The sequence below is a fragment of the Globicephala melas genome, chromosome 6 (genome assembly GCF_963455315.2).
Source record: "Globicephala melas chromosome 6, mGloMel1.2, whole genome shotgun sequence".
NCBI classification, from domain to species: Eukaryota; Metazoa; Chordata; class Mammalia; order Artiodactyla; family Delphinidae; genus Globicephala; species Globicephala melas.
Genome location: NC_083319.1, coordinates 7561221 through 7573739, shown reverse-complemented (window position 1 = coordinate 7573739; position 12519 = coordinate 7561221). Strand labels below are relative to the sequence as shown.

At 52.6% G+C, this 12519-nt stretch overlaps 1 protein-coding gene across 4 annotated transcripts in view; it reads right to left on the bottom strand.

The window, feature by feature from the left end:
- Positions 1–575: 575 nt before the first annotated feature.
- KYAT1 (kynurenine aminotransferase 1) overlaps positions 576–12519 on the bottom strand; it is a 33595-nt gene continuing 21651 nt past the window's right edge. For 3 of the 4 annotated variants that reach the window (XM_060300337.2, XM_030858430.3, XM_060300338.2), the window contains exons 3-14: positions 11604–11662; positions 9277–9424; positions 6128–6277; positions 5961–6047; positions 5588–5716; positions 3269–3389; positions 2848–2924; positions 2630–2719; positions 2350–2536; positions 2191–2270; positions 1444–1530; positions 576–1346 (exon numbers count right to left, since the gene is read on the bottom strand). In XM_060300337.2, coding sequence (XP_060156320.1) covers positions 1281–1346; positions 1444–1530; positions 2191–2270; positions 2350–2536; positions 2630–2719; positions 2848–2924; positions 3269–3389; positions 5588–5716; positions 5961–6047; positions 6128–6277; positions 9277–9424; positions 11604–11662 — 1281 coding nt within the window. In that variant the 3' untranslated portion in view covers positions 576–1280. The remainder of the gene's footprint in view (positions 1347–1443; positions 1531–2190; positions 2271–2349; positions 2537–2629; positions 2720–2847; positions 2925–3268; positions 3390–5587; positions 5717–5960; positions 6048–6127; positions 6278–9276; positions 9425–11603; positions 11663–12519) is intronic. The other variant, XM_030858432.3, reaches the window with a different exon arrangement.

The following is a 12519-nucleotide window of genomic DNA, read 5'->3' as shown; positions in this document are numbered from 1 at the left end:
ATTATCCTATATGTTCCCATCAGCTCCCCAATTAAATATGTGATATGAGCAAAACCCATGAGCTTGCTATGCAAATGCAACTTCAAGACAATTCCCCAGCACCACCTTCCAAATGATTTCAGGAGTTGTGTTGCTTTCCAGTGGGAGGCCCACCCCTGGGATCAAATCTCATTTCTACCTTTTACCAGCTGGATGGCCTCAGGTAAGTCCCCTCACCTCCAAAGCGGTTTCCTCACCTGTAAAATGGAGGCAGTAACTCCTGTCTCAGAGGGTCCTTTAATGAGATGGTGCGCATCCAAGTGCCCGGCATACAGGGGTGAGCAGTAAATGTTAGGGGAAACATTCCTTTCCCCTTCTGTCTAATTATGTAATCCCTGGCAATCCTGGCCTGGACTCTGATCCCTGTGGGGTGTGACTGTCCGAGTCTTCCCTGTTAGACACTCAACTGAGGCCCCCATCACACACACACACACACACACACACACACACACCACCACCACCACCACCACCACCACCACCACCACCACCGCCACCACCACCACCACCACCAACAACAACGGTAACACATACCATCTGAGCCCCTAGGCCTGGTTTTACCATTAACTAACTGGGTGGCTTCAGACAAGGTCCAAGTCCCTGCCCTTCTTTGGGCCTCAAAACACATTTGTACAAAGAGAGTCTGGGATCTGAGGTTCAGGGAGGTGGGAGTTGCCTTCCATTCTGACTAAGCCCCCATCTGCAATCAGCACCAGGGTGTGAAGCAGAGAGAAGCGGCCAATAACAGTTTGAATAACTTAAAACTTTATTATGGGCAAAAGTACTGGCTTGAAGAGTCAAGCCTAAGGGCAACTTTCCAAAATCAAGCTTAGATAAGGAAAGGGAGGGATGCCTGAGGCCTGGCTGGGGCCAATGCAAGGCTGGGGCCAGTGCTAAGACCCAAGGTCAGTACACTATTGAACTCTGCCCTCTGAGTCCCAGCTGAGTCTGGGGAGGCCAGAGGGGACCCAAGACCATATAGCCCAGCACAGGGAGGACCAGGGAGAGGCCCCGGTCAGGCCTCCTTCACCTCTGCAACAGTAACACAGCTATGTGCCATGGGGAAGTGCTCCTGACTGTCCCAAGACCAAAACGGGGGGCTCTTCCCTGAGGTTATTCTGTGTTACAGAGAAGAGATCCTCCAGTACCATCTACCCCCAACCTGGGAATGACTGAAACCTGGACAAAGACAGAGCCCTGCAGAGTGTGCAGGGAGCAGGCAATGCAGGGCCCAGGGGGTGATGTCAGGGCCTGAGCTCATCCTTCCACTTCTGTAGCTTCTTGTCCATGGCCTGGAGCGTGGATTCATCCTGCACCAACACAGATTGGTCCTACCCCTCTCCCCACACCCGCAGGAGGCATGGGGAGGCTTGGGGAGGTCTTCCCTCCCCCAGGCCTGTCCTTTACCTTCATGAAACAGAAGCGGATATAGTGGTCAAAGAGCTTCTGATGTGGCACGCTGTAGAAGATGGAGACCGGGATGGCCATCAAGCCCTGTGGAGGAGGAAGCCCATGTCTCAGCGGCCCCACAGCCCAGCAGGCCTCTGGGGGGCTCCAGGGGGTCAGAGATGTTCCGTGATGAGACAGGAGAAGGAAAATTAGTTCAGTGCAGCACCTCCCAGTGCTGCATCAAGGTCAGAGGAAAAGCATCCCAAATCATCATTCCAAGCCAGGCAGGTCAGGGCAGAGCCATAGAATAAATAAGTCTTAGGGAATTCCCTGATGGTCCAGTGGTTAGGACTCTGCGCTTTCACTGCTGAGGGCGCGGGTTCAATCCCTGGTCGGGGAACTAAGATCCTGTAAACCATGTGGCACGGCCAAAACAAAAAAAACGCCACAAACAAGCAAAAAAAAGAAATAAGTCTTAGAGTCGTAGCTCTGAGCTGGATGGACCTCAGAGTTAATGGGCCAGCTCCTCACTGTACAGATGGGAAGACTGAAGCCCTGAGAGGGCAAGAATTCCTGCCAGCCCACAAGGCATATTTGAGCAAACTGAAAACAGGCTTCCCATTCCTTGAAGTGGATGCAACCCTGTGCCACGGCTCAAGGCAGAGGACTGGCTGGACTTTGGCGCATCAGCCCCCTGGTCAGGCACCCTTAGCAGTGCACAGCCTGTAAAACATACACAGCGGCCCTGGCAGAGGCCCAGCCCACCTTGTTCTTGATCATCCACTTGACAAAGCGTCTGTCGTAAGGCTCATCTGCAGCTCCAGGCAAGTTGGGCATCTTGCTCTCTGGGGGACAGAGGCCAGGCTGAGCCCTGAGCAGCCTCCAGGGCCCTGTACCTGGCCCAGCCCGGCCAGTCCCACTCACTGAATTCCGAGATGTCTGTGATGAGGAAGTAGCTGCCCTGGGGGATCACGGGCCTCAGGCCTACAGACTTCAGGCTCTGTATCATGTGGTCTCGGCAGCGCTGTATGGCCTGTGGGAGCTGCACAAAGTAGCTGCTGGGTTGGCCGAAGTGCAGTTGCTCCCGCTCAAAGCTCTGGGCTACTGCAGCCTGGGGAGGGCGGAGGGACAAGCAGGTCAGGTGTGACCTGACCTTGGAGCCAGCCCGAACTCCTTTCTTGCCCCCCCTCCCCCCCCCCCTCACCTGGGCCTGTGTGGGACAGTGGAAGATGGAGTTCTGGTGCACGGTGCGCAGGTGCTTCAGCAGACTCTCCGGGCCTAGGACCCAGCCCACCTGGACCAGCAACATAGGTAGGAGGTGAGGCTCTTCGGGGCCTGACCAAACCCCTTCTGGATTTCCAGGCCAGACTCGCCTACCAAGGATTGTAGAGGGGGGGTTCACCCCCGCCCTCGTTGACTCACCTTCCAGCCTGTGGCGCTAAAGGTCTTGCCAGCGCTGCCAATGGTCAGGGTGCGTTCCCACATGCCAGGGAGGGTGGCTGCCCAAGGCCAAAGAAAGCAGCTGCTGAGATGGGGGTGGGGGCAGGGGAGGGGTGGGGGCTGGACCCCAGCAGGCACTCAGGCTCTCAACGCTCCAGACTCCACCATGTGCTAAGCTACTCCCACGACTTATTTGAGCTCACCCTCATGACAACCCTGGGAGGCAGATGCCATGTGTTCCCCTGTCCTCAGAGAGGTGAAGTCACTGCCCCAGGTCACCTGACCTGTGTGGGTCTAGACTCCTCGGTCCTAATCAACAGGCCTGCGCTGACACCCAGACTGGGCTCAAGGCCCTGCCACAAATGTCCAGGGGTACGGGGGCACCCTGGCCGGCTCGGCTCACCGATGCTGACGTGCTGGCACCCGTCATAGACCAGCCACTGGTAGACCTCGTCGGTGATACACACCACGTCATGCTGCTGGCACAGGCTGGCCACCAGCTCCAGTTCTGCCCTGGAGAACACCTGCAGGGACCATCCCCAAACAGAGAGGCCTGCTTAGAGAGATGAACAGACAGGGCCAGAGCCGGTGCTGAGGGCTTTTCTGTCCCATCCTATCCCTGCAACAGTGACCCTGTGAAGTTGGTTGTGAGATAACAGAAAATACACACACATATATATATATATATGTGTGTGTGTGTGTGTGTGTATACATATATACATACATATATATGTATGTATATATGTATATATATATACATACACACACACACACATATACATATATATATATATATATATCTGCCCCAATTCCTGGCACAGAACTCCTAAAACCCTTGTAAATTACTAAGTGGTAAGAGCACTAGAAACACCTTTTGTTCTAATATTTGCTCTTTGATCCTGACCTAGACACAGGGCTCTGGAAACTCTTGTAAATTCCTAAGTGATAAGAGCACTAGAAGTGGACTTCCCTGGTGGCGCAGTGGTTAAGAATCCGCCTGCCTTCAATCCCTGGTCTGGGCAGATCCCACATGCCGCGGAGCAACTAAGTCTGTGCACCACAAGTACTGAGCCTGTGCTCTAGGGCCCGTAAGCCAAAACTACTGAGTCCCCGTGCCACAACTACTGAAGCCCACATGCCTAGAACCTGTGCTCCACAACCACAACAAGAGAAGCCACCGTAATGAGAAGCCCACGCATGGCAACAAAGAGTAGCCACTGCTCGCCGCAACTAGAGAAAGCCCGTGCACAGCAACGAAGATCCAACACAGCAATAAATAAATAAATAAATAAATTTATAACCAAAAAAAAAAAAAAGAATCCGCCTGCCAGTGTGGTGGACACAGGTTCGAGCCCTGGTCCGGGAAGATCCCACATGCCACAGAGCAACTAAGCCCGTGTGCCACAACTACTGAACCTAAGCTCTAGAGCCCGTGAGCCACAACTACTGAGCCCACATGCCACAACTACTGAAGCGCACGTGCTCTAGGGCCCGCATGCCACAACTACGGAGCCCGAGTGCTGCAGCTACTGAAGCTCGCACACCTAGAGCCTGTGCTCCGCAACAAGAGAAGCCACCACAATGAGAAGCCCATGCACCGCAACAAAGAGTAGCCCCCACTCGCTGCAACTAGAGAAAGCCTGCACGCAACAACAAAGACCCACTGCAGCCAAAAATAAATAAATTAAAAAAAAAAAAGAGCACTAGAAGCATTTTTGTTCTAATGAGGCAACTCTAAGTGGGCTCTTGGATTGGGGCTGATCATCAGAAAGACGAAGCCATATTGGAAGTTTGGAATTTTCTCCAGAGAGGGCAGAGGGGCTGGAAATGGAGTTGATAATTGAAGCCTCCATAAAAATCCCAATAGGACAGGGTTCAGAGAGCTTGCAGGTGGGTGAGCACATCCAGGTACCAGGAGCTTGACACACCCCAGCTCCACAGGGACAGAAGCACCTGTGCTCGGGAACCTCCCAGACCTCGCCCTACATGTCTCTTCATCAGGTTGTTCATCTGTATCCTTTATCGTATCCTTTAATAAACTGGTAACTGTAAGTAGGTGTTTCCTTGAGTCCTGTGAGCCACTCTAGCAAATTAATTGAACCGAGGAGGGGGTTGTGGGCACCTCAGATTTACAACCATAGGTCAGCAGCACAGGTGACAACCTCGACTTGTGATTGGTGTCTGGAGTGGGGTGGGGGGCAGACTTGTGAGACTGAGCCCTTAACCTGTGGGATCTGACGCCATCGCCAGGTAGACAGTGTCAGAATTGAATTAAATTGAGTTGACTTGTGGGACACCCAGCTGGTCTCACATAATTACTTAGTGTGGGAAAAAAACCCACATATCTGGTGTCAGAAGCGTTTTGAGTGTGATAATGGTGTGACAGTAAAGGAGAGACACAGGTGGAAGCCTGGGTCTTCCTTCACATCAGTTGTGTCATGTTCCCATTTTCCAGACGAAAAACTGGAGAGGTGAAGTCACTGGCCCAGGTTCATGGGGAAGTCATGGAGATGTCCAGCCCGCTCCACCACCCGAGGCCTGATACCTTCCCTGGGGATCCCTGCCCCAGGCCCTGGGACCTCTGGGAGCTTCGGTCCTCAGAGCCCATCGCAGGTAGTCCTCCCACTTCACAAAGAAACTGAGGCCCCATGGCAGCACAAGAGTAACAGAGCAGGGACGTGAGCCAATCTGGAGGGGTCCCCGGAGGAGGTCTCTCAGGTACCTTTCCCAGGGGGTTGTTGGGTGTGTTGAGGATAAGGGCTTTAGTGCGAGATGTGAACTTGCTGGCCAGCTCCGTGGGGTCCAGCTGCCAGTTGCTGCTGGAATCCAGTTCCCCATCCTGGTTGGGGCTCTGCAAGAGGAGGTGGGAGGGGGTGGCAATACTTACCCACATGACTTTCATCTCTAGAAAGTCAGCCTTCCTCCCCCCAGGTATCTCTCCCCACTGTCTCTCCTCTCGGGCTCTGGACACCCCTCTCCTCATCCTGGAGAAACTGCCCTCCTTCACTTCCTTCCTTCTTTCCCACCTCCCAGGGTTCAACCCAGCACACTCCTTGGACCCCTCTGCCCACCCACACCCCAACCAGCATCCTTACCAGCTTCAGGGACACAAACACAGGGCGACCCCCTGCCATCAATGTCATGGGCTCATAACAGTCAAAAAAGGGCTCGATGATGATGACCTGGTACAAGGATCAGATTGGCTGGGGTCGGCACCACCCTGACCCTTCACCCCCACCCAGCCCTGGCCTTGCCCACTCACCTCGTCTCCTTCGTCCACCAGGGCCTGGAAGGCTGTGAACAGGGCCCCATAGGCACCCACAGTCACCAGCACGTTCTTGAGCGGGTCTATGTCCTGTCCCAGCAACTTCCCGAAGAAACTGGCCAGGATCTTCGTCAGGGGTGGATAACCCTGCCGGGACAGCAGGGGTCAGCGGCCTGGTTCAGCCTGGGCCCACCCTCCCACTCAGATGCATCCAGGCAATTCTAGCATCTTCCAGCAGCAAGCCTTGGGGCAGAGTCAGTTCCTGTGGGGTGAGTTCTTTCATCTCCATCGCCAGCACATGCCATAAAGCCTGCTCTGTGCCAGGCCCAGCATCCAGGGCTGGGATCAGTGGGAAACCAGACAGAGTGTATGCCTTCGTGGAGCACAGTGCAACAGAGCCCTCAAAATAGCAGGAACTCCACACTTTAAACACCTCCCTCTAAGTTTAAGTAGTACTTTTGTGCCATCTAATCCTCTTGGCAGCCTTGCAAAAGAGGTATTATTTGATCCCCACCATTTGACTGGTAGAAAAACAGTGAGCCAGAGAAAGAAAATGACTTTCCCAAGGTCATGCCAGTTGAAGTGCAGGAACAGGACTTTATGTTGCAGCTTTGGAAGCACCCCACTTTGAGAGGAAGATTGGATCTGTACGCTTGTTTGTTGAGGACACTTATAAAACACTCCAGGCTGGGCTTCCCTGGTGGCACAGTGGTTGAGGGTCCGCCTGCCGATGCAGGGGACACGGGTTCATGCCCCGGTCCGGGAAGATCCCACATGCCGTGGAGTGGCTGGGCCCGTGAGCCATGGCTGTTGAGCCTGCGTGTCCGGAGCCTGTGCTCTGCAACGGGAGAGGCCACAACAGTGAGAGGCCCACATACCGCAAAAAAAAAAACCCAAACAAACAAACAAACAAAAAAAAACACTCCAGGCTAAGCCAAGGGACTGAAACCTAAGGTCTAGAACTTAACTAAATAATTCACTAAACCAGAATTGACTACATAAAAATGAAAAATTTCTGTACACCAAAATATCCCATGAGCAAAGTTAAAAGACAAAGAGAGGAACACTCCAACATAAGAGAAAGAAATAAGATATTTAATATATAAAGAGCTCTTTCAAAGCAATAAGACAAAGATATACACCCAAATGAAAAAAACGAGGTCAGGCATGAAAGAAAAAGTCCTGAGGCCCAATATGTACATGAAAAGAATGAACATTCCTGCCAGCTCTGAGACCAGCCTGTTGGTGGGTATGTGAGTAAACCTTACTAGAGGGCAATCTGACAATATCCAGCACAGGCTGAAATGCTTACACCCTTTGATTCTCTAGTTTTACTTCTTGGGATATATCTGAGAGAAATATTCACATATGTGTACAAAGGGATACACAAAGAGATATTCACTGTGGCATTGCTTAATAGTGAGATAACCAAACCAGATCATCAGTGTAGGGCTGGGTAAATAGATTATGGCACATCTAGGCAATCGGATACTATGCAGCCATCAAAAAGAATGAGGCTACTGGAGTACATATACACAATGGAATACTACTCAGCTATGAAAAAGAATGAAATAATGCCATTTGCAGCAACATGGATGCAACTAGAGGTTATCATACTAAGTGAAGTAAGTCACAAAGAGAAAGACAAATACCATATGATATCACTTATATGTGGAATATAAAATATGACACAAATGAACCTATCTATGAAACAGAAACAGAATCAGGGATATAGAGAACAGACTGGTGGTTGCCAAGGGGGAGGGGGATGGGAGGGGGTTGGATGGGGAGTTTGGGATTAGCAGATGCAAACTGGTATATATAGAATGGATAGACAACAAGGTCCTACTATATAGCACAGGGAACTATATTCAATATCCTATGATAAACCATAATGGAAAAGAATATGAAAAAGAATGTGTATCTGAGTCACTTTGTTGTACAGCAGTAATTAACACAACATTGTAATTCAACTATACTTCAATAAAAAATAAATTAAAAAAAAGAATGAGGCTGTTTTGACATGGAAAGATGCCTATGTCATACTATTTAGTGAAATAAGTTATAGAACATTACTAGAGTATGAGTCCATTTGTGTTAAGAAACACAAATCTCACGTGTGGGCATGTGAATGTCTGTGTGTTTATACAAGCATTTTTAAAAGTTAAAAGTTCAGGGGACTTCCCTGGTGGTGCAGTGGTTGAGAGTCCGCCTACCAATGCAGGGGACACGGGTTTGGGCCCTGGTCCGGGAGGATCCCACATGCCGCGGAGCACCTGGGCTCGTGCACCACAACTACTGAACCTGTGCTCTAGAGCCCGTGATCCACAACTACTGAGCTTGTGTGCCACTACTACTGAAGCCCACGTGCCTAGAGCCCGTGCTCCGCAACAAGAGAGGCCTCCACAGTGAGAAGCCCGCGCATGGCAAGGAGGAGTGGCCCCTGCTTGCAGCAACTAGAGAGTGCCCAGGTGCAGCAATGAAGACCCAACGCAGCCAAAAATAAAATAAATAAATTTATAAAAGTTAAAAGTTCAAAAGTCTAAACACTCAGCAAAGTAGCAAACCATTAGCAGTGGTTATCTCTGGGTGGTGGCACTGGAGGGAACTTTCCCCCAGGGCGATGAGATGCACATCAAAGTTTAAGAAACGCTCCAAGGCGGCAAATATTTACTCTGTGGTTCTTCACAGAAAGACTTCGGATTTAGAGTCAAAACAATCAGCAGCTTGTCTTTCAGGGTTAAGCTTAGGTGTCACCTCCTTCAGAAAGCCCTCCCTGATCTCCCAGGTCTCATTCCCTCCTTCTTGCTCCCAAGTACCCCATTCTCCTCCATCACAGCATATCAGCTACCTTTGTCTTCTGCTATTGTTTTGGGTTTTGGTCTGCTTTTCCCACTAGACCATGAGCTCCTGGCTCACGCTTTTTTACCTGTCTTTCCCCCAGACCATGAACTGTTCCAGGGACTGGAACAAAGGAGACAGTCAGTGAACACTGAACCATGGCCAGACTGAATTCCCGGGGCTCTGCCCCATGAACCCTGACACTCAGATGGGCCTGCTGCCCAAAAAGATCTGCTCTGTCCTTCCCCGGGACCTCCTCAGAGGTCCATGTCCAGGGACCCCTCCAGAGGGGCTGGTAGACTCACAAATGCCTTCGTGTACTGGTTGAGCATGAAGTCCCCACTGACGGCGTGCTGAAAGGCTTCCACGGCGAAGTCTGGGGGTGCGAAGTCTGGGAAGCCTTGGCCCAAGTTCACGACATCAGCCTCACTGGCCAGTTTGACAAACTCCACCCTGGGCAACAAATAGAGAGTGGGTACCAGCCCAACCCTCCACCCCGACCTGGACTTCCGCTTGCTTCCAGGGCAGGGTGAGCAAGGCGTTGGGTTCCTTCTAGAAAAACTGCATAATCAGCATCCACCCTGGTCCGGAGATCTGTTCGTGGTCATAACTGGTTCCATGCTGATCACATGTCTTAGCCCAGGGGCTTTCCAACTTTCCACCACGATCCATAGTAAGAAATCACTTTTACATCCCAAGCTCTGTAGAGCACAAACATGGACTCAACTTTCTCCTTCCGGTGTGATCCACTGCAGTATTTCCCATCCTATTCTACTCTAGTCAGTAGAAATACTTGTTGAGCGCCCCGAAATGGATTTCATGACCCGTTCATGTGTCTCTCAGCACCACACTTTGAAATGCTTGCTCACATCATCTCTGATAGTCTATGAGGCATGTTCTGCTCCTTGATCACAGGGGGGACGGAGAAGCTGGGGTTCGGGCGACTTGCCCAACGTCTCCCAGTTAGCACTGCCAGCCTTTGGTGTCTGAAGCACCAGTTCTGCGCTTGACGATTACCCTGGACAGACTGGGGCCTGCCATCTGCCGTCTCTGGCCCCTGACCACCTTTCTTCTGGCCCTGCCTAATGGCTACCTGTTCAGGGAAACTGGAAGAGAGGCTGAGAGGCTGAAGAGGCTAATATGCGGTTCCAGGTTGGTTGGGGGCAGAGGGGTCAGGCTGGGTGGAGTTGAATTTGCATAACAATAAATATCATTATGTCTAAAATTGGTCATTTTCTCTCCAGAGCGCCACAGTGTCTCTGAAGACAGAGTTGCTGAAGCTCAGAGAGGCCAGTGACCTGCCCAGAGTCACACAGCCGCTAAGGCAGAGCTGAGATGCAAAATCAGGTGGTGGATGTTCCATGGTGGCTGGGACAGGGGAGCCAGGCTCCAATACCCTATGGAGACCACCTGCCCTGTGGGTTGGGCCTCTAGGGTCCTGATCCTCAGGCCACCACCCTGGGGTCAGCAGGAACCTGGGACCTTTCATGGCCCTCATCCCTCCTGGCACTCCTCTGCTGTCCCGTGCATTCCTCCCAGGCCAGCTCCTGCTCTGCCCTGCCTTCGCATGAGACTTAGCCTCTCCTGGCCTCAGTCCTTCCTTCTGTACAATGGGTGTGACGGGTTCAAGAGTCTGCTGGGTCTGTGAGTCGGGAAAGATTCTTCCTGTCTCTCCCAGCCAGTCATTTCCTCCTTCGGAGTTAGCCTTTACCTTATGTGAAAAATGGGCCACAAGCCTGCCCACCTGCCTCACAGAGAGGACAGAGTGTGGCAGCCTGGGGAACAGGACCCTGGAGGCCCAACCTAGAGGGCAACCGGACCCTATAGGGCCTTTGGGCCTGGCTCCCCCATCCCAAACACCATGGAGCATCAGAGGAGAAGATGGAGGTGGAAGATTTTTGCAAAACACAAAGCGTTGTACAGCAGGGGAGTTTGAAAGAAAAAATGGTTCTCTTTTTGGTAAAAACAACAGCCAATGATTTTTTTTTTTTTTTTTTAACGTATAGAGGTGGCTCAATGCCCTTGGCCAAAGGTAGAGCGGGCCAGGAGCAGGGGTTGGGGGGAAGCGGGAAGGTCATTAAATCTTTCTCACACACCTTCCAGTGCATCCACTGAATCACGGGTGACAAGGGGCACACATGCCTCTCATATTTAGAACAGGTCAATAAAGAAACGATGTCAACCTCTGTAAGCGCTGGTGAGGAGCTGCCCGTGTCTTACCTTCTTATATTCCTTAGCTTAGCTTGTTCTGTACTAGCCTGGAAAGCCCTCAGCCTGGTGCCTGGGTAATGCCTGGGTAATGGCCATCGCTCACATAGTATGTCACCTCATCCTCCCAGGCCCTTCAAGGGAAAGGGAATTACCTCCATTTCCCAGATGGGAAACTGAGGCTCAGAGCAGGCGAGTCACCGGCCCCAAATGCCACAGCCAAGCAGGGCGAGGCTGAGATCCGAACCTAAGCTGGCTGCTGGGGTTCTCACCTCTCAGGAGCTGTGGCTACAAATCTTCCCCCGTCCGAGTGCGCGGCCGTCCTGGGTACCACTGAGTTACTGCCAATCCAGAGACCGCCAGCCCTGCTCTGCCCTTGAGCCCAGGGGACCCCCACACCCCTCCCCAGCCCCGCCCAGCTCACCATGGGTTGTGGTCGATCCCATTCAGCCTTCGAGCCTGCAGCTGTTTGGTCATGACGAGCTGAAGACAGAACAAACGGAGGGTCAGTGGTGGAGGCCCAGCAGCCTGGGCCTGCCCGGGAGGCAGCTTCTCTGGGGCCACAGCCTTGGTGTCCACTCCTCCAGGCGGGAGGCGGAGAGCAGGGCTCCCAGACAAGACAGGGGGGCGGGGTCTCCCACCGCCCAGCTCAGCTCCTCCCACTCCAGCAGCCTGGACTCGCCCACCTGCCAGCCCAGGGTCCACGTGTCCTGGCACACAGCCTGGGTTCCATCAAGCTAAAGTTTGACCCAGGAGGGGCTGGGGCCGAGGAGGAGGGGCAGGAGGAAGGGGGAGAGCAGAGCACGGGAAGGATCGTGGTGACAGTGACTACAGCAGCTTCTCGCTAAGCTCTTCCTTTGACTTCTCAGGACCACCTGGCTGGTCCCGTTTTACAGATAAGAAGATGGAGGAGGGAGAGCGGGGAGAGGGATGTGTTCAAGGTCATACAACAGATACACTCAGACTCAGGGCTGTTTGAGACGAGGCCACGTTCTGACTCAGGCAAAGAGGACACTTGCTCGGTCCTAGGGGGCTCAGGGGACCTCCCCTCCCCTTCCCTATGTTCCTTCCAGGCCAGCTTCCCCCTCACCCGCAGGTGTGCAGACACTGGCCAGGCCTGAGAACCACCAAACTCAGGTCCTAAGCCCGCCTTGGCTGGGTGACATTGCACAGGTGCTTTAGCTCCCCTGGCCTCAGTCTCTCCATCAGTATAATAGGGGCATAGGCTCTGTGGTCCCTCCCAGCCTCCTGGTCCTGTGGCTTGGAGTCTCAGATGGCCGGCAGGTGGTGGGGCCACAGCTGTATCTAACAGTGAGCCCCCACTGTTCCTCATAGGCTTA